The sequence below is a fragment of the Tuber melanosporum genome (assembly GCF_000151645.1).
Source record: "Tuber melanosporum whole genome shotgun sequence assembly, scaffold_124, strain Mel28".
NCBI lineage: Eukaryota > Fungi > Ascomycota > Pezizomycetes > Pezizales > Tuberaceae > Tuber > Tuber melanosporum.
This window is the reverse complement of record NW_003298782.1, coordinates 287,131-307,446: the sequence shown is the minus strand read 5'-3', so window position 1 is coordinate 307,446 and position 20,316 is coordinate 287,131. Positions and strand designations below refer to the sequence as shown.

Here is a 20,316-nt window from a genome sequence, read left to right as displayed (position 1 = left end):
CCGCAATGGTAGGAGGTGGCTAAGAAGAAAAAGGTATGATATGATGAAACCCACTGACACCAACTATCACTCACACTATGATACCTCTGCACCTGATCAGCTCTTTTAGTCATGAATGAGTGTACTCCTGAAACAGTGGAAGGTTGTTAAAAGGAAAAGTGGAATCCGTAGAGAATATCGCTTTGCGCACATTTCATTCGCCCACTCATGACTTTCTTCGGCATTCCTTGTTTACTTTATGCAGGACTATAGTACTGGGTTCACCAGCCTTTTCAGTTAGGTGAGATCCGCGATCGAAAGAGCAATCCGCCATTCAACGAACTCCTGTTTGACCACAACTACTCTTACCCCTGACTGTCCTGTAACATGCCACTAACACATTCTGGAATAGGCGGCTCATGAATTCGGCAGCCGAGGAATATTGGGGAAGCCTCGTATGCACGCAATGCTCCGGCTCCAGAGCATACTGGATCCAGTACTTCATCCATACCATCACGCCAATTCCTATTGGCGGGGCGATCATTACTCGAGTAACTTGCTGGCTGCGGCGTATGGAGTACAGTACCGCCAACCATGGCCGAAGTCAACGCCGACACCCCGCTCCGCGCTCGGCTACGGACGTGGGCGATCACACAGTTCCGGTAATAGAGATTCCGAAGTCCTGAGCTTGTTGCCCCCGCAGGAAACAAAAGAATGAGCCCGGCATGGAAAAATTGCTCAAACAAGCGGGGAGTTTTAGTACCTCTACTCGAGTGCTCGAGTACAGTAATCCCTCGCTGTCCGATCATCTCCACTTCCGTGCCCCATCACAAGTGCGGGAAAGTTTGCTGTGCCGTGGTTGGGGGGTTGGGTTAGGCAGACCCGCAGAATAATCCCTGTCATGCACTCTTCACCCCCGACCCTTGTCTCAGATTTTTGGTAAAATACCGGTAGTCTAGATCCGACTGTGGCTATGCTGGGTGGGGGATTTGGGCTCAAAGGATCCCCAGTCCGTTATGGTGGGGGAAGCCTTAAACAGGAGCACCAGAGACAATTATTTGCTTAATAATACGTGTTAGTGTGCGCTCCTACCCGTATGTGGTTTTCTCTCTTGGCGGAATTCGCTTCTCCTCCTTGGCTATTTTACGAGTAATAGTTAAAGTTAACCACCGGGTGCAACATTTGAACCCAGTACCGTAGGATACTGTACCCCATAAGCTGTCGAGATACAGTAATCCTCTGTCTGCGAAGCAGGGGTTTAATATCCGAACTCAGAGGCAAAAAGGCCCCTAGAAGCGTTAGCTCACACGGTAAAGCGTGAGAGTGCCGAGTGTACTCGTACAAGTACTAGATCTTATTAACTGGTACCGGTATGTTATTCGCGATTCTAGTAACCTTGCAAACCATCGTGGATCAACCAGAGATTAGCCCCCGCTCCGGAGATATAGTGAATTCTACATCGTGCTGTACAGTACTCGTACTCATACACCTAACTTTAAATCCCTGTGGCTCTCTCAAAAGTTAATATTTCTACGTTTATAGACCGTGGGAACCCCCAGCGAGGCGCGCCGAGACTTGGCTACGATACAAAAGCTCCTTGATTTTAACCACAGTAGCAAGCCAAGCCATGCCGCGCCTCGCTGAGGGTTCCCACGGTCTACAATGGCTTTATATTTGCTAAACCTCCTGCTCGTTGTCTAATGGAGAATAGAGAAAATACTATTTATTCGGGAGCCTCAGCAGTTTTAAGTTGGGCACCATTTCAGGGCCGAAATGCTCCGGTTAAAGAATTCCCCACCATTTATGATATTTTGATGCGCGGTACCGCATCAACTGCTCAAATTCTGCCCGCCTCTGGCAAGGACTTGCTTCTGATAAGCTTAGATTCTCCTATCTACTGGTATGGCAATACCAGTGCCGGTACCATTACCAACTTTGTACTCGAGTACTTTGTTACAGTTCTTTGCCTGCCGTACCCGCTAAAATGGGATCGCAACTCTGGCTGTGAGGCAGCTACTCACCATTATGATACCTCGATCTGGACTGCGTGAAGGGATAAATTGTGCATACTTTATCGGAGGCCGGGTGCGCGAAATCACCATAAAAGCCCTTATAATCCACTATCAGCCGGTTAGCCCATGATACCGTAGGCTTTAGTTTAATGCCGGTAGGTTAAGATAATTGCGAATTCCGGTTGATGAGATCCAACATATCTGGTGGGCTGATCCTATCATGTCGAGAAAACGCTAATCCCCCTCCAGGGATCCTGTCTCAGGATCCGGAGATTATAGACCCCGCGGGGATAATGGGTCATAAGAGTTTTTCCGGCACTGTGCTCGAGTACCGGTACTTGACGTTTTTTAAAGCCTCCGGGGTGGGGGATGAATGAGTGATCCTTAATGTGGTATTATTGATGGCTCCGCAGCCTCAAATTCCGCTGGAACTACCGCAGCTTGGGCCACGGACACGTAACTCATGTCCCGGAGACTTTAAAAAAAGTCGAGTGCCCGCGCGCGGCCGGATTGAAGCTGGACTGGCAACTCCAATAATTATCGTACAGGGTATCTAGCTTAAGCTCGGCGGCGCGAGTGTGGGTGTGGCAGGACAATGTCGGGCATGGCAAATCTTGATTGCGGCCACCAAGAGTGAGCCCTGTCTGCCCGCTCACTTCCGGTACCGGTAGTTCACTTACCGGTAGTTCTTATACTCGGGTACTCATCGAGACGCGGTATGGCCCTCTCATTGTCCTGTCATACACTGTGCGAGTACTTGTATCCAGCAATTAGTGTCTGGAAATACCGCTAGTGTTACACAACCACCCTACCAGCAGGAACAATGGTGTCTCATTTTCAGACACTCCATGGATGCCGGACACGAGTATGGTGGATTTGAGGGTTTTCGTAGACAGACCTAGATGGTGTTAACACAATTTAACCACAAGGCTCGGCCACCTGGACCTGGAATTGAGGGCCTAAACGCCAACTCCCACCATAATTTAGTGCCTTCGTTAGGGTATGATTTCATACCTGTGCTCCTTGAGTATGATATAATTTAACTAGAGTGATTAAAAGATATTTGGGGATTGGCCACGGCAAGAACTGTTGAAAGGGCAGAATTTATGAAGCGCGATATTTGTCGGGGGTTTCATGGCTGATGGGCTCTTGATGCGAGTGACAACTTCTGGCGATAGTATTGGTAACTCCCACCTAGATTAGATTTTGTATCATAAACCTGTTGTGTTTCTCGCATACTCAGGAATGGTCATAAGGAGCAGAGCAAAGGATTTCATAGCAAGATCCTATGGGGTAGTGAGTAGCTAGTCAATACTGGTGGAAAGAAAATAAGGTCTAGCTGACATGAGCAACCTGGAGTGGATACCTGGTGAATTATTATATGCTTCGGTAGTGTAAGGTAAGAATCGTGAAATTGGATTCAGCACAGACCAGTCCCATAGGGATTGCCTGTGGCCCCAAGTGGCCCTTCAGAATCTCCAATTCTCATCTCTGGAGTAGGAAAGTGAGCAGCAATGCAAAACTGGTCTGGGTTTCTGACTTCTACAATGCTATTTTTCTTCTTCTTCTTTTTTTTTTTTTGATGATGTTTATGGATCAATCATATTACTCCCTGCTTTGTCACCACAAGTTTACCGCCCTTTATCACCATGTCCGAGTACCGGTATGCCGTTGTTCTATTACCGTAATTTGAAATAACAAACAATTACTTATATCACGTGACATCACAGCTTGGCGGTCGTTTACTGAAGTTGTGGTACAGTACCGGTTAGAGTGGTTCTTAACATTATGACATCACTGCATTCGCGGCATCTAAAGCCCCTCAGCACCAACTACTAGACTAGACCTTCGAGCAACAGCGAAGATACCAGTAATCAACCTACGATGCTAAGGGCAATCACCCCCGCTCTCCTCGCTGCCTTATCACTTAACCCCGGTACCTCGACCGTGAAATATCACGGAGGTGGCGGGTTTGCATCTACGTTTAAGATTGAAACGGAGACTGAGGATGGGAGGAAGGAGACGGTCTTTGTGAAAACGGGCACTGGCAAGGATGCGGAGATCATGTTCCGAGGTCTGCTGTTATAGAAGTCCCGTTATCACATTGATGTTTTGTGAATTGTGCTAATCAGTTATGCATTACTATAGGGGAGTATGAATCACTGAATGCGATACAGGAGGCTGTGCCAACTTTATGTCCCAAGGCATTCTCACATGGGCCACTTGGTGAAGGTTCGGAACGATTTTATCTAGCTACCGATTTCTTGGACCTCCTACCCTCAAGGTCTTCCAAGGGCGAATCACTAGCTTCTAAGATTGCAAGACTCCATAGTGCGCCTGTCCCAGAAAAGTATTCGGGGAAGTTTGGTTTCCCTGTTCCTACTTGCTGTGGCTCTACGGTTCAGGATAACACCTGGGAGGACACCTGGGCTGATTTCTTTGGGAAGCGGCGCCTTATGATGATACTGGAAGAGAGCGAACGTAAGAACGGATCTGATTCAGAATTGAGGCGGTATGTCCAGAAGGCGGTGGAAATAGTTGTCCCAAGGTTATTGGGCAACTTGAAAGACGTCAAGCCTTCACTTGTACATGGGGACTTGTGGAGCGGGAACGCCTCTAGAGGGATTATTGGAGAAACACGGGATGATGGCACGATTGAGGAAGTCGTTTACGATCCTTCGGTGAGTTATTCACGCATACCTTTGGAGCGCAATCACCTGAAACGATATTTATTTATGGCGTTGGCAAGGCGTGTTATACTCACAATGAGTACGAAATGGGCATCATGAGGTTGTTTGGTGGGTTCGGAAATGCCTTCTTCAACGAGTATCATAGGGTTATTCCAAAATCCGAACCAGTAGAAGAATACGAGGATCGTCTGAAGTTGTATCAATTGTGAGTATAGCAGATGAATTTTCGCGCCTTTGCGCTTTAGTACTCATCTCTCAGGCTCGGTAATGCTGTAATTTCACTGACATGTGACCTGGATCTTTACTCAGGTACCATCAGCTGAACCATCATGCCTTGTTCGGTGGAGGTTATAGGGGCGGGGCGGTGTCTATCATGAAAAGTCTCCTCCAAAAATATGCAGAAAATAAGTAGACGGGGGGTCAGCGGGTCAGCGGGAGGACATGTGGTGGTCTATTCGACGCGGTCGAGATGTAGTTCCGCCGCTTCATTTATGATATTAGAAATCTATAAAACCCTACCGTGTCCACCCTGACCAATGGATAGTAGCTTGGCAATATTTCGAGTCACAAACTCTGCCGGATGATGCTCGGATTAGGATCTTACGTTAATCATTTTTCCGGGCCTCCGAACTTGAACTCGGCGAGTACCAATGATAAGGAATAGAACTCCTATGTGATGGTAGATAACAACGATGAAGCTACCTGGCCAAGCTATATTTTGGCTGACCTTAGCTACAAGTAACGAATGCAGCACCAATAACAGACTCGCCCTAGGCCTGGGGGAGCCACTATTGCCTGATCGTTCGGTTAGCGCTCAACTGTGCTCGTAATGACCGGTCTCAAATGGTCGCGAATCGAGAAGCTAATATCCTTTTAGTAGGAACCTTGGTATTGGTAACAAGGCAAGCGTGAGCATACCGTACCGCACAGTAAGTCAAGTTGTACCTTCCAGCTCCATTTTTCGGGTGAGAAAAGTGCCTGAGACAGAGTGTGCTAGCCAGTAGATCCTCTCGGTAAGCAAGGTAAATCCAAAATTCACCTTTGCGGTTATTTCTCCATAGGTTTTATTTCAGGTGAAAAAACACCATAAGCGGGAATATTTTTCATCCTAAGCCTTATGGCTGGCCTGGCCTGGCCATCCTTTGTAGTGTTTGATCTTTGACAGCGTTACTAATTACTCAGCTCGACCATGTGAACTGGTTTTCTTGGCAAAACGAAAGTGACTGCGGACTGAGGCGAAGTCACTCGGCCACTGATGGCTGAGCTTGGTGTATTCTCGTCCAGCGCTGATAACTTAGGTGTTCCACAATAAGAGCCGGGTTTGCTGCTTGACCGTGTGCATTACTATATGGTGCTCTGGATTGTCTCTTGGCCAATAAAACACTTTTGGATATTTTTATTGTGGACCACAAGAACCGAATTCGGCTATTGATTAGCGGGTACTTCCTCCCTCCCGTGTGGCTTTGAAACGAGTGAGTCCCCAGTGTCGAGTTTCCAAAAGCTAAATAAACCTTATCGCCCGAACGAGAGAAGAAGAAAAAGAAAAGAAAGCTAATACCGGTGCATGAAGATGAAAGCCGTTCGGCATTCCTCTAGAAGGGATAACTCATTAGCCAATTAGGTGTATTTTTTAGGGGACGATGACTTCTTTTTTATTTTTTTGGTTATCCTTCTACCTGTACCATGGGTTTGTGTTTTTTGGTTTGGGACTTAAGCTGACAGCCCTACCGACCCAACGAGCATACTGTGTGATACACAGGCTTGTCTTAGGAGCTATGTGGTTTAGCAGGAGGGAGGTGTGGGGGGGGGGGCGTCGAGCTAGCCTCAGCATTATCAGACGTCCAGACCATTTGTGATTTGGCATGCGGCTTCTATTTCCAAACGATATCAGGTGTTGAGGCGACGATGGTGGTAATGTTGCTAGAGGGCACTTGTTGTTTCAATAGGCCCAGGTTTGTTTCTCTCGTGAGTTTAGATGATGGCTTGGTTTGACCCTCACCTCATCTCACTCGATGGAGGGACCGATAGACTGAATACTTAATGAGTCCTATGGGCCGGCCCGTTTGAGGATATTGAAACTGGAAGGCCAGAACAGACCCAGACATTCAGTATCATATCATAGATTTGCGCTTCTGATTATACCCACTATCATTACCACCATTGCTCTTGCTACACTTTCTATCGAGTTGGCTCTGTGAAGCTACTTATACGTCCTTTGAACTTCCATTCTGGGGTTTTAGTTTCGGCACAGAATCAATGGTGAGCTTCCCTTTACTCTCAGCACGGGGGAATTTGCGCAGGCCGCTTGTAGCTTGTCGGGCATCTCTACGTGAAGATATGTTACTGCATGTCAATCACAATTGGCCAATCCGCCATATGCTATGTCCGGAAATACTCTACAGATACCAGAAACGCGACTCATCTCGCCTTGAGTCCTCCAAAGCAACTGCCAGCATTGCCTATAGAAATAAAGTTTTCAAGAATCGATGCTAACCTATTACCATAAAGTCTACTTTCTCAAACCTCGTGGTCGAGCTCCAACTCGAGATTATCCAATACCTCTCCCCAAAAGACTTGGCACAACTGTGTTGCACCTCTCAAGGCTTTTATGTCTCTGCTCGTCAAGCCCTATATAGGAGCACTGAAGGTGACTTCAACGCCGTCCGACGTCTAGGGATCGAGCATATCCGGAGAATGTCGGAGGAGACGCTCTCGATGGTGACGACGCTAGCACTCAACTACAACCTAGGCGTCATGGACGCCAAGGAGATGTTACAGAAGTGCTCCCGGGTAGAATATCTGGACATTAGTGAATTTTTGAAGAACCACGAGATTGCTAGGCCGGGTTCCGGTGGTGAGTTTTTTATCATCCCGTTGGGCTTCAAGTTTCAATGGGGGTATTTCGACTTTGACTAATAGTCTAGGGCAAGACATGTCTCCATTTGAAGATAGGAACCCCAGTGAGGTGCTTGAGTACCTGACAAAATCCTGTCGGGAGTCTTTCGGTCGTCTAAAGGTGGTAAGAATTAACCCAGCCCCTAGGAACGTGCTTAAACACCTTCTTGGACATCTGGACTCGGTCGAGCATGTCAAAATCTGCTACCACTACTTGATGCGCTATGCCGTCCCTGGGAATCTTTTCGAAATAATCTCAAAGACACTGGGCAGCAAGCTCAAATTCTTAACACTGGAGCTTCCACCCTTTGGTCATGGTTTTTCCGATTTGCAACTGCTGGGCTCCAGAGAGCACTTCCCTCAACTACAATCGGTATCCTGGCCACTAGACTCCCCAGACGACTGGCAAGACCTCCGGGGAGTGGCCCAATTATTGTCCACCTCTCACTGGAAATTCCACAATTCCGGGACCAGGGGACCCATCCTCCACGCCGAGAGTCTCCAAAATTATGAAGCGGTACCAGAAGGCTTAGCACACTACATCCTCATCCTAGACTCCTTCGCCAATGGCCGCCCAACAACCATAGATGTAAACTGGGCAATTGGCTTCTCCGGCCCAGCAGACCCGCAACAACGTCTTCAAGACATAACCCGCGTAAAGTCCCTCCTGGCAGACCAGCTCTCGACATACAAGCACAAGCACCTCCTGTACCAATGTGAAGAACCCCCCACTCTTGCGGCAACCAGTAGCACAGACATATTCAACGAGCTAGCAGAAGTCCTCACATCTCTAGAACTCCGCCTCTTCGACAAGAAGTTGTCGCCAGAACAGGCGCCAAACGAAGGCGACATCTCCAGAGCCATAGCAGAAATCCACAGGGCGTGGACAAGCTGGCTCATCGACTTTCTCTCTCGCGCCACGAACTTGTCAATCTTCAAGAACTGGAATTACGGTGCCGCCGTCTTCTCCCACTTCCACCCCGTGCATCTGGAAATTATCCATCTGGCGAGTACACTCCAGACGCTCTGTCAGGACCACAATCTCCGCAGATTAGAACTGAACTTGAGTTCGCTCCCGCATAATGTCCGCGCGAAGCCCAATTTCTATGTCTTCGACCCGCGCGGGTACGAGTACGAGGTGCCGGGCAGGGGGGTGTACGTGCGTAGCGGCCTCTCCTCAGGGGTGGCACAGATGCTCTTCTTGACAGAGGGGGGAGGGGCAATGGGAAAGTTGGAGGTTTTGCACCTCAGCGAGCTTAGAGTCCGGACTAGGATGGACCGGGAGTGGCTTTCCATGCTACCGGTCAAATTGCACGGGTTAAAGGAGTTGAAGGTTGAGGGCAAGTATTACTATTCCAGCGAAGACGAGAAGAAAGGGGGTGATTCTTTGTTCTGCGAGAGTGGCGTGTCAGGCTTGGATGAGAGGGTGCTTGCTGGGCTGAGGACTGCTAAGTTGGCTAGTGGATTGGCTAAGGCCTGGGGCGGGCAGTGCACAGTTGATCTCTCTGGGCTGGTGTTTGTCAGGACTACGACTGTCCGAGCTTGAGCGTGCGAGTGATGGGTTGATAATGTGTTTGATTATGATTACACCGTTAAACATGGACTGGTTAATACGGTTCATAACCAAGATTAACGCGACACGAGAAAAATGACAGATGAATGATCTGCTTTGAGTTATGTTTTCTGTTTTTTGCCTTTTTCATATTAGTTTGTTTCTGGTTTTTGCTTTAGGTAGTCTTTTTGTTGAATCTCTTTGGAATATAACCTCAATTATCACGTCATACCACCTCCATTTCTCACGCGTTCTTACAAACACACATTATCACTCGCACCAGCCAGTGTCCAAAACTCTTTCAATCGCCCAACAACCTCCGAGCACCATATCCCCATCCCTCCACACAAAGCGCTTAAATAACCAGCGTCCCACAAGTCATGAACTTGGAGGCACACATCCTATCACTAAACAACAGTAGACAACCTCAAACCCTCACCCGGACAAAAAAAAAAAACCAGCAAAAACCAGGACGTACTATGCCAGCACCATAGCCCGACATCCCCCATGGCTGTGCTAGATGAAATACGCTACCTCACAAGTTGGAGGTGAATATTCGCGAAGTGTCCGGGAGCGTCTTTACTGTATTATTAAAAATTCAAATCTTTCGTATTGTGCGTGGGGGCAGTCGAGTATTAACCGCCCTAGCGGTGCCTTATCCCCCTCGGTTGTTATATCAAGCTAGGGGGTGTGGTAGTATCAATGGATGAGGGTAGAATTCACCCCCTCCGCGGGGGCTTTCCTCTAGGCCACTTTGTACCAATCAGTGCTGGTCAATCGCGATGAGCGGGTTAACTGTAATCTCAATGAAGCCGTCAATCATATCAAAGATGGACCACTTTTTTTTTTTTTTGTTTCCCATTTCAGAGATTTTGATGGGAACCTGATTTGGGCGCAAGGGGGGATACATACATACAGTAATATACTGGGTTTGTGGCTAGCCACGCTCTGCTGGCACGTTAACCAGAGCGATTAAGTGATAGTGTACCTGAGTACTGTACAGTACTTGTCAACCATGTAAATGGACCCGCGGTGAACAGTGAGGAGGTTCGTCATTAAGTCATGTTTTTTTTTTTCTGCGCCACTAATCCGTGGGCATTCTTCGTGAAAGGGATGTACGTATTTAAAGGGGTTGTTGAACCATCACTGAGAAAGGCTGGAGAAGAGAACAAGAGGCAATGATTGTGAATAGATTTCTCATTCGAGGTTTTTTAGTTGTGTTGCTCTTGTCCGTTCTCAATCACTGAGAAAGGCGAGACCGGTTCACTTTGAAATCTGCTTTCATCAACACCCATCCTCTCCAGTGTTTCCCATTATCGTTCAACCCATCGGAGATCAAAAGGCAAACCATCATTGTTAGGGGGGGAAGTGCAATATAGATAAGTCTCAAATCAATTTCAACAAAAAAAAAACAACCCGATATTTCACTGCACTACACTGTGGGGTGTCAATATATTATGGGTCGGTATATATATCAGATACTGAACTGCACGACACGATTCCAGCCAAGCCACTCTATTATTATGCAGTAAGCTATCCAGTTCCCTCCCAATCAATCATTTCCCATGCATGCACGCATGCGAGAGCCTAGTGAGGAAGAAAAGAGTAAGATTATATGAAAAACAGAAACGAGGCTAAAGTAAATGAAGAGAGTGGGGGGGAAACTTGCACAATCTGTTCCATTTTGCTAAAAAAAAAAAAAGAGGGGGGGTAAAATGCAAAAAGGAAAAGAGTGTTAGAAAAAAATTGGGAAAATGGGTACAGGATATCGCCTGGAATTATGAGAAGACAGGTAACACGGACAAAGCGAGTAAATGGGTAAATTTTATTTCAAAAGAGGGAAAAGAAGGAAAAGAGCGATTCAAAGACACGAAAGTAAGAGAGAGCACCAAGAAATGGTAAATAAATAGAATGGACAAACACGATGAATCATCCCATCTCACTCGTTTCAATCCATCAGTGCTCCATTGATCAATTGCTTCTCGGCTAGCTCAACCTTGTATGCTTCTCTCTCTGACTCGCGATGCGCTTTTTCCCAGCCGTAAAGAGACTTGCGTTTGCGTTCTTGGATTATCCTATCCTCTTCATCGAGTTTTGCTTGGTCGAGTTGTAGACGACCGAGACGATCTTCCGCGGCTTTATCGACAGGAGGGAGAAGGCGACCACCAGGAATAAGAGTGCCGGGGCCGGAGGGTGCTCGTGGGGCCGGAGGGTGGTGATGGACGACATGATGAGTTGGGGGAATGCTACTCCTGTAGGGAAAATTTCCAGCTCGAGGGCCTGTTGGGATACCGCCCGCAGGAGGTGCAACTGGTTGATTACTCAGTGGGGCAATTGCGGCGGGAGGGGTGGATCCACTACGGGATGGTGCAGTCGACATTCTGCGAGGTCCGCTGGGAGGAGGGCCGCCAACGGGGCCACGAGGCTGAGTCGGGGGATTAGTTGGAGGTGGGCGTGGTGAATTGTAAGACGGGGACTGGCTAGATCGATGGCGAGGACCCGAATTCAGCTGTGGTGGTTCGTTATTCATCGGACGATTAGGGCGGAAGGAGCTTGGCCCACGAGGAGGAATTGAGCGAGAACCCCCGGAGGGTCCGCGAGGAGGGGGGCCTCCATGTCCACCACCATTGGGAACATATTGTCTCTCGGTCTGGTTTGCAGGCCCGGTCGGCGGTTCCGAGGGGCGGCGGGGAGAAACACCAGCACGAGGCCCATGAGGTGGAGACATAGCCCTTGAAGGAGGAGAGCGAGGACGAGATGGAGGAGCTGGTGAAACTTTCCCTCTGCTCTGAGCTTCCCCAGATAGTGCGGGGGAAGAACCAAAACGTCTGCTAGCGGGGCGACCGTTCTGACTTCTCGGAGATGCTTGGACGGATTCGCGGACTGGTGTACGAGAGCGTTGTCTACTCGGCGCGGTTGAGGGAGAGAAAGGTCTACCGGAGCCTCGGCTAGGAGGGGAATTAACTCTTCCCCTCTTTCTTGAAGGGGAAGCTGGACTTCGGGGAGATTTTGGGCGAGGCGAAATAGAATCCCTACGACGAGGTGGGGAGCGATAACGCCTAGGAGATCCTGAGCGCCTTCGAATGGCAGGAGACCTCATTGGCGAACGGGAGTAGCGATGAGGCGGAGAGCGAGCACGGATGAGTGACCTATCTCTCCGATCGGCTCTGCGAAAATTATTTCTATCGCGGGGCATTGGAGATCTTGATCTTGGGTACCTCCTTTGCGAGCGGGAGCGCTCTCGTCGACGGATGGGTGGTGATCTAGGAGAGACAGAGCGACGCCGGGATGATGGGTGTATTGGAGAACGAGATCTGGGACGAGACGAAATAGGTGAATGTCGAGAAGAAATTCGTTTGGTTGTGGATCGAGGACTCTTGTCCCTCGAGCAGTCCCTACGGGGCGGAGGTGTCCTATCCCTCCGTGGTGGTGGAGTACGGTCTCTGGATCTATCGCGGCGTGTAAGGTTTGGTGTTGGTGTGCGTCGCCTACGTACATGACGTGGAGATCTCGAAGGTGGGCTTCTCCCTCTGCCATTGCCTCTACGTATGGGTGTAAGCGAACGACTTCTGTCTCTTCGTCGAGGCGGGGTTCGAGATCTTCCTCTATCCCGTTCCCTGTCGCGTGGGGGCGGAGATCTCGATGGGGACTGTAATGACCGGCGGGGAGGAGTACGGGAGCGGCCTCTATCTGGAAACGGCGGTGATCTTGAGCTCATTCTACGGACATGACGCGTTGGCACCCAACTATCTCCTCTGACAGGAGAACGAGATGAGAGTCGCCGTCTACCCGAAGAAGGAACATATGAATCTAAACCTCGTGGAGGAGAAGGATCACGAAAGTCGCGGAATCTGGAAGTATTTGGGGTTGCTACCGTCAGCGAAGGATGGAAAGCGAGCAGGAAATCTCGACATGGCATCTCTTAACTCTTGGTTCAGCGGGGCAGGAACGGGGCCGAGGAATAAGAAAGGAATTGCGGGCATTCAGTACCTCCTGTCCCGATCTCGATCGCGGTCTCTTTCACGCTCTCTATCCCTTTCACGCTCTCTATCCCTCTCACGTTCTCTATCCCTCTCACGTTCTCTATCCCTTTCACGCTCTCTATCTCTTTCACGATCCCGCTCTCGGTCACGATCTCTCTCACGATCACGGTCCATGTTGTATTAATCGAAAGTTGAAGCTATCTGATACTGCTGGGTCGAGAGTATGGAATAAACAATGTATGATAATGATGGAAAGGAAAGTTGGCGATAAGTAATGGAGGTGTTCCAGGGAGCTTTCAGGTGCGCCGCATAAGCAGTTTCGGAGCGATGTTTCTCCTGCCTTTTTTTCTCGGGGGTCGCCTTGATCAGCTCAGGCTGGGCAGGGCCCACCCTTGTTGTGAATGCATGATCAGATAAATTACCGTTTTACTATGATATGATAAGAAGGCTCTGCCTAGCTGTATGAGTAAGCAACTGAAGTTTCAGGAAGAAAACGAGTGATGTCTTATGGTCAGCCTCAACTCCTTATTCATCGTTCTACAACCTGTTATGAGTAGGAAACCTGGCCAGAATTGGGACAAACATCTCCCAGCTCCAACAACCAGCAACAAACAACAAACCTCCACCGAAAGAGTCCATCATGAAATTCCTCGCGCTCCTACCGTTTCTGTCAGCCATCGTCTCGGCCTTAGATGTTCAGGGCACCTTTGCACCATCTCCTCTCCTACCCAATCCGTCCACCCTTCCGCCCTCAACCTCGCTCACACTCACCACCACCGGAACTACAAAGCGAACCCTAATACGGCGTGATAATACCTTCAGCTTTCGTGATGTGCCCGAGGGGTCATATCTGCTCGATGTGCAATGCCAGACTCATCAGTTTGCGCCTTTACGGGTAGACGTCAACGGGCAAGGGGAAGTGGTCGTGCACCAGACTTTCCGCGGCAATGAATGGAGGAATAAGGGAGAAAGGAAGAGTTATCCCATAGTTCGTCGACCTCTAATCATCCTGTTCATGCCTCATCTGCAGTTTGAATCATGGCTAAACTGAGTTTCTTTGTTTTTCCGAAAAGGAAATCCAACCAGTTCGTCCTATTGACTACTACGTCGTTCGTGAAAGCTGTGAGTTATCGACTTCTACTAAGACTTTAGACTTTAGACTAATACTCTCGCCTTAGTCAATCCTACCAAGCTCCTCGGATCACCAATGGTTCTCATCGCCCTCTTCACTCTAGTCATGATCGTCATGTTGCCCAAACTCATGGACCAAAGTTTGTTCTCCCTCCCCTTCCCTAGATTCTCTCTCCCGTCAAGACCAAACTAACAATCACCAGTGGACCCAGAATTCAAGGCGGAGCTAGAAGCACAGCAGCGCAAAGGCGGCGTAAACCCTGCAGTAAACTTCGACGTCGCATCCTTCCTTGCCGGAACCTCCTCGCCAGCTACCGGCGTCGCTGCATCTGGCGGGAAAGGAAAGAAAAATTAGATGAGCCTGCCTCATTGTCTTTTCTCACATCTTTTTTTTCTCCCTCCTTTAATTGTACACGGTTAAATGTTTAGACATCTGGGATCTGGATTGGCGGACTAGACTGGAGGATTCTGCCTGGACGAGCAAAACAAATGAGCGGATTAGGTGGGGGTGGGGGTGGAGTCGAAGGGAAGGGGATTCGTGTATCATTAATGCTGCTTTGGAATATCCTGCCCCGAGCTTTTTTGTAGAAATTTTCTCCCATGTCCAATTGTCCCGACATAACTCTCGTCCGGCGCTCTGTCTTCGGGCTCTGTCCCAATAGCAAAGAACCTCGACACCAGTAAACTCCAACCCAAGTCCATAATATGATATATCTTACAACCCACCTCACACCAAACCCCTATCCCGCCAAATCATCTACCCGCTTCAAGACCCTCGAATGCCGATCCACTTCCTCCACAATGTCCGCGATCGTCATTTTCGAGGTATCCATCTTAACCTCCTTCCCATCTTCTATTCAATCACTCCCCCCAATTAGCCCCCATGTGGAAAAATAGGAGGAAAGGAAGCATACTAAACCCAACCTCAATCCTCCCCCCAACCTCACTATCCCTGCTGAGCACGGTAGTCTTGATCTTCATAGTGATGTACGCGTCGGGGCCCAGCAGGGCCATGAATATGCGCGCCGTGCGGCCGGCTCTGGAAAAGGGGTTGAAGGCAATGCTCACGGTTGATAGGTATCGTGTTATCATATTTGCGGGTTGGTTTGTTGGTGGTCAGCGGTACGGTAATTGGGGGAGGGGGGTTGGGGGGTTGGTTTGTCTTTCCGTTTCCCTTCCCCGAATTTTTTTGGTTTGGTGGGTCATTGTTGATTATCTGATTAGATGGGTCATGGAGATCACTCGGTTTTGGGATTGGGGGGTCTGGGGTGGTTTGTGCGAGTGAGGGGCAAGGATAGTATGATATGATGCAAAGTGCTGCAAACCAGGACCAAACTTGTCGCATCCTGAAATGCTACTACTCTGGAAGGGCGAAGGGTTATAAATATTTAAAACTGTATGATATATTATGTGATAATTGTGATATCTCTGGTTGAATTTTTTTTTTGCAAAGATCTTTATTTTAAACGGACAAACACTTTTGACCCCAAATTCATATCATAATATCATATGATAGAATTTTTGATATATCATACCATAACTGGGGAAGAAGAAAAAACTAGAACAATGACAGAAATTGGATATGGGACCCTGCTCGCAAATATATTTCCCTCATTTACAACCCCTTGCCCTCACAGAATAGAAGCAACGGACTTGATCGTGGTTTGGAGCTCTTCGCATCATATGGTATGGTTCGTTCCAGGCTAAAAGTGGCACTGAGGCGAATGCAACGCGGGGTGCTTTGGCATTAGATTCTAGGGGGAAAAACAAAAAATACAGGTCCATGTTCAGATCCCGGTGGCAGTTGAGTTATCATTATTTTCTGTCAAAAACTGCGCGGGAGGGGGAATTTGCGTAGGGAACCAGGGCCAAAAGGCGAGTGACCGTATCACGATCCGGTCATATCCACCTATTGGCGGTATTTGCGCTTTCTAGGGGCTGGGTTCTTGCAGTTTTCGGAACCGCAAGGTATAAGGAACAATAGGCACCTACATGGTGGGGTCCCCACTGCGTCCACCTCGGTGCTAAGTAGACAGCACGAACCATACATGCGATACCGGTATATCATGGGCTATTTGAGTGTTGTTTCTATTGTTTCTTTTCTTTTTTACTGTAGATTTGTCTACCTTTGGATTCCCCTACGATTTCGTAACGCTTTGTGAAGGACTGGCGGTCCGCATTGTGCTCGAGCATGGTATCACCGGGAAATCACTTTCTTGCGCCAATTCGTGGATAGAGCTGAGCAGATGTGCGAGGGTTTCCGCGGATGCATGTATATATGAACATATAGAGTATTTTCCATTTAAAAAAAAAAAGAGCACGTTCAAACAAAGACGCTAGTTCCCCCGAGATCGATACCGCTTCCCGGTAGCATCTCCAAGAATAACATATCGAAAAAACCCGTAAGAAATAATAGGAAGGTCCCAACAGTGCCACTTCTGATCTCACAACTGGTTCTGGTATCAGTCGATATCAGTGTTATGCCATTGTGCTATACATGCTCTCCCTGGACTGAGTTATCATCCGATTCTTCCGCAAGCTCATCGATTGCACTCTGGGACATGCTTGATCGTCCCCCGCCCATTCCTGAAAATGATCTGCGCGCTTCTTCTGCCGCCCTGCGAGCCTCTTCAGCTGCCCTTTGACCCTCTTGAGCCATACTCTGTCTAGCCATTTGTGCTCTTTGAGCCTCATCCAATCCAGGGTAACCTTGGCCTTGGTGGGGAAGGTGGGAGCCTTGAGTCGGGTTGGAGTTTCCAGGAATATACCCCCCCCAAGTGTTGTTCTGGGAGCGCTGCTGTGAGGGGCCCTGGCCTTGGTGGGGAAGGTAGGAACCTTGACTCGGGTTGGAATTTCCAGGAATATACCCCCCGGAAGTGTTGTTCTGAAAGTGCTGCCGTGGGGGGGGCTGACCTTGGTGGGGAAGGTAGGAACCTTGACTCGGGCTGAAGTTTCCGGGAATGTACCCCCCCGAAGTGTTGTCCTGAAAGAGCTGCCGTGAAGGGCCCGGACTGAAGGGTCCAAGGTTTGGATCCGCTTCTGGCCCATGCGGGAAGCCATCGCGATTGCCTTGTGGATACGGGGCCCCCTGGTTTTGGACCGGGGGAGTAGGTTGGGAGAGAGGATACGCTAGGGGATGATAGTCGGGTTGGTCTTCCGGAGTGACTCCATGTTCACGGCCCTGCCCCTGGGGGTGTTGACCGCTCTGATTCTGACCCTGGCCCTGCCCTTGGGGAGTGTGTATGTTATGGTCACTATGGTCACTATTGCCGTTACCAACCCCTTGTATAGCTATAGGAACGCTGGGCACGCTCTGTCGGTTGCTGCCTCTAGAGATACTAGAATTCCGTTGGCTATAATTCTGTTGATTACTGCTGTGTCCTGAATTATTTATTCCGGCGCTGTTAGGCGGAGTTTCAGGGAAATCAGGTCCACGTGTGCTACTGTCGTCCGCGAACATGGTTTCAAATTCTTCATCCTCCCCTTGTTCATCGTACTGCACCACAAGTAAATAAAACCCAACTTGATGAATAACATCTGTGGATAACCTACTCTATCAATAATTGCTCCAAGGAGTAGTTTTGTCACCTAACAAAAATAAAGAATTAGTATAAGCTTTTATAATAGAGAATTCCAAGAGGCCTGTAGACTCTGGCAAATAATACCGTGAATGGCCTGTCATCAGAGAGATCAAGGCTTTGAGTTGCTAAAGTTTTTGCGTCGAATGTTAGGACACCCTTATGTAGGAGAGTTATAATAGTATATGGGGCGCACCTTTCTGGCAATCTACATAAGTACCAACTTTCTCGTGAACATCTAGGCCCTGCAGCACCCTTCGAGCCCCTTCATCGTTCCCAATGCAAGAAAATTGGAAGGCGACAGCTTAAAAGACACAAATTAGCTAAGTATACCACTTCCAAATGATATACTAGACTCACAATCTGCTCCTTGAGGCCTGGCATCATTTAGTTTGTTTACGCAGTTTATGATCACTTTCTCCAGAAGGCCTTTCCTTTCGCCTTCAACCTGTCGAAATCCTGATATAAGCTCAAAAGCTTCAGGCAGGGGTACTGGGTTGAGATAACTTACTGCTCCGTCGGTGATGACCATAACTAGCAGCGGTTTTTTCATGGGTGTTTCCCCTAATACTAGCGGCTTTAGAATCCTCTTGTGGAGTTCCGTGCCTATCCTGGTGGCACCCCCGAAATAGTGACCCCGGACAAGCTCATATGGATTTCCAAGAAAGTTGTCTTGCTCGTCGTAATTGTTCATGAAGCGAATTGCTCTAATCCCAACCCCGGGTTCAGAAGCATGCTGGTATATGTTGTTGATAGTCTTTAAGACATCTTTTAGGATTTCTACCCGTTGGCCATTCTCTTCGGATGACATGGATTCACTATCGTCTGAACTATGCAACGTGATGAGAAACACTGTGTATAATTACCTTGGAAGGGGAGAAGAGAGAGGAAATGACCACCTATCAATATAGCCATATCGTAGAGAGCCAGTATTGCCAAATCTTTCGTGAGCTCGTTGACTTCTTTTTGATCAACACCGAGCAATTTGCCTTCCACCACACTTGTAACCAGACGGGAAGCTCTAGCGCTCGCATCGCGCAGGTTGAGACCGTCCGGGCTCTGATCATCTTTGTAGAAGTGCGCAACACCTTTTTTCTGCGCTAGCAGGAAGGTTTTCAGCCTCTCGCGACACCTTTCCTCGGAGCAATATTCTGATTGGTCTTCTCGGGGCATTTGGAGAGTCTCGGGTCGGTAATAGGGGCGCTTTTGAAGGAGGGTGTGTTAACTCCTGTTCTTTGGGAGAAATAACGGCTTTTAAGTTATCATGGTGTCCTTGATAGCATCCCAACCCCCAGGCTATACCAACATTAGATGACACCGTGCCCCATGGCCCAAGAGGACTGCGCATGCTAAGACGCGCGCAGTGGAAAGGGACAGGGCACAAATAAACATGGCGTGTGTTATCGGTGGCTGAAAGGGAGCTTCGATTGGCAGGTTGGCCAGTATATGAAGACGATTTGATGTGTTCTATAGGCTTGGCCCCGGACGAAGACAGAATACATGACTGAGTCCGGATACTCTAGACACATGTTCATCTTCAACTTGCTCAGGAATTCGTACACAGTGAAATGACGTTTCCTTCCATCTTTTTACTAATGAGGGCGAGAGCATAATTGTGACTTGTATCGATGCTTAGGAATTGTCCGATTCACTTGATTCTTGACACGAGCGAGGAGGTGGCCGCATTACTGCACCTCCAATTTAAACTTCTCCAACCATGATTAAGTGAATGCAGCATCATTCTGAGCAAGTCCCAAATTTGTGGGTTCTCCATGCTTCGATATGGGAGTTGGGATAAGCTGGGTGGTTGGGCTGGGGTTAAACAGAATCTCTCATGTGTTGGGTGGAGAGTGGTGGGTTAGAGGCTCAATGGCATACTGTACTATAGAGTACAAGTACTGGTATCGTACCGTATTACCGGCATGACACCGAGCACCGCGATACCGGTACAGTAGGAGTACAGTACAGTACCTTATTGAACTGGAAAGTAAGGTACGTCCTGGGGGCAAACACTATGCGACACAGCCTGGTACTGTAATTGCGGCGCTCGAGTGCCATACCGATAGTGATAGCACCAAAAAATGGCCTTATGGTCTAATGTGACAATATTATTATCATCATGACTCGGTATTATATCTTGCGGTTTATCACCACGGAAAAACCTAAAGATTTTGTTATGGCTCAACTGCTTCCCCACTATTTGCCCTTGGCACAGGTACTGCGGAAGCCCCACACTTCGCGTAGCATCCAAACAATCACCCGCAGGTGCCCCCTATTTGCTGATACCATCATAGAGGAAATATCCAATAATTTTGGAATAGGATGCGGGGGATCGAGCTAGTTCATATTAACAACTCAGCACGCACCGCATCACAGCCTGGTAATTTTGTGTAAATTGAAGTGCTTGGTTGTTTCAAAATATTCGGAGAGCGAGCAGGAGGAAGCAGCCTGGTTTATTATCTATTGGTCTGGTGACCGAACCTACTCCTTTGCGGC

The 20,316-nt window shown here is 48.5% G+C and overlaps 4 protein-coding genes; 2 read left to right on the top strand and 2 right to left on the bottom strand.

The window, feature by feature from the left end:
• Nucleotides 1-3,826: 3,826 nt before the first annotated feature.
• On the top strand, nucleotides 3,827-5,093 carry GSTUM_00002258001 (uncharacterized protein; the record flags this gene model as incomplete). XM_002836023.2 has 4 exons in its annotated part: nucleotides 3,827-4,065; nucleotides 4,140-4,672; nucleotides 4,741-4,886; nucleotides 4,991-5,093. Exons 1-4 carry the CDS (start codon nucleotides 3,876-3,878, stop codon nucleotides 5,091-5,093), a joined length of 972 nt encoding a protein of 323 aa, XP_002836069.1. The 5' UTR covers nucleotides 3,827-3,875.
• A 5,535-nt stretch (nucleotides 5,094-10,628) lies between these two features.
• On the bottom strand, nucleotides 10,629-13,398 carry GSTUM_00002257001 (uncharacterized protein). XM_002836022.2 has 2 exons: nucleotides 13,119-13,398; nucleotides 10,629-12,979 (listed from the first exon to the last, which is right to left on the bottom strand). The coding sequence occupies exons 1-2, from the start codon at nucleotides 13,283-13,285 to the stop codon at nucleotides 11,077-11,079; spliced, it is 2,070 nt and encodes a 689-aa protein (XP_002836068.1). The 5' UTR covers nucleotides 13,286-13,398; the 3' UTR covers nucleotides 10,629-11,076.
• Nucleotides 13,399-13,698: 300 nt separating this feature from the next.
• Nucleotides 13,699-14,707, top strand: GSTUM_00002256001 (uncharacterized protein). XM_002836021.2 has 4 exons: nucleotides 13,699-14,099; nucleotides 14,185-14,233; nucleotides 14,290-14,382; nucleotides 14,446-14,707. Exons 1-4 carry the CDS (start codon nucleotides 13,752-13,754, stop codon nucleotides 14,595-14,597), a joined length of 642 nt encoding a protein of 213 aa, XP_002836067.1. The 5' UTR covers nucleotides 13,699-13,751; the 3' UTR covers nucleotides 14,598-14,707.
• A 55-nt stretch (nucleotides 14,708-14,762) lies between these two features.
• On the bottom strand, nucleotides 14,763-15,383 carry GSTUM_00002255001 (uncharacterized protein). XM_002836020.2 has 2 exons: nucleotides 15,157-15,383; nucleotides 14,763-15,095 (listed from the first exon to the last, which is right to left on the bottom strand). Exons 1-2 carry the CDS (start codon nucleotides 15,254-15,256, stop codon nucleotides 14,983-14,985), a joined length of 213 nt encoding a protein of 70 aa, XP_002836066.1. The 5' UTR covers nucleotides 15,257-15,383; the 3' UTR covers nucleotides 14,763-14,982.
• Between the last annotated feature and the right edge of the window lie 4,933 nt (nucleotides 15,384-20,316).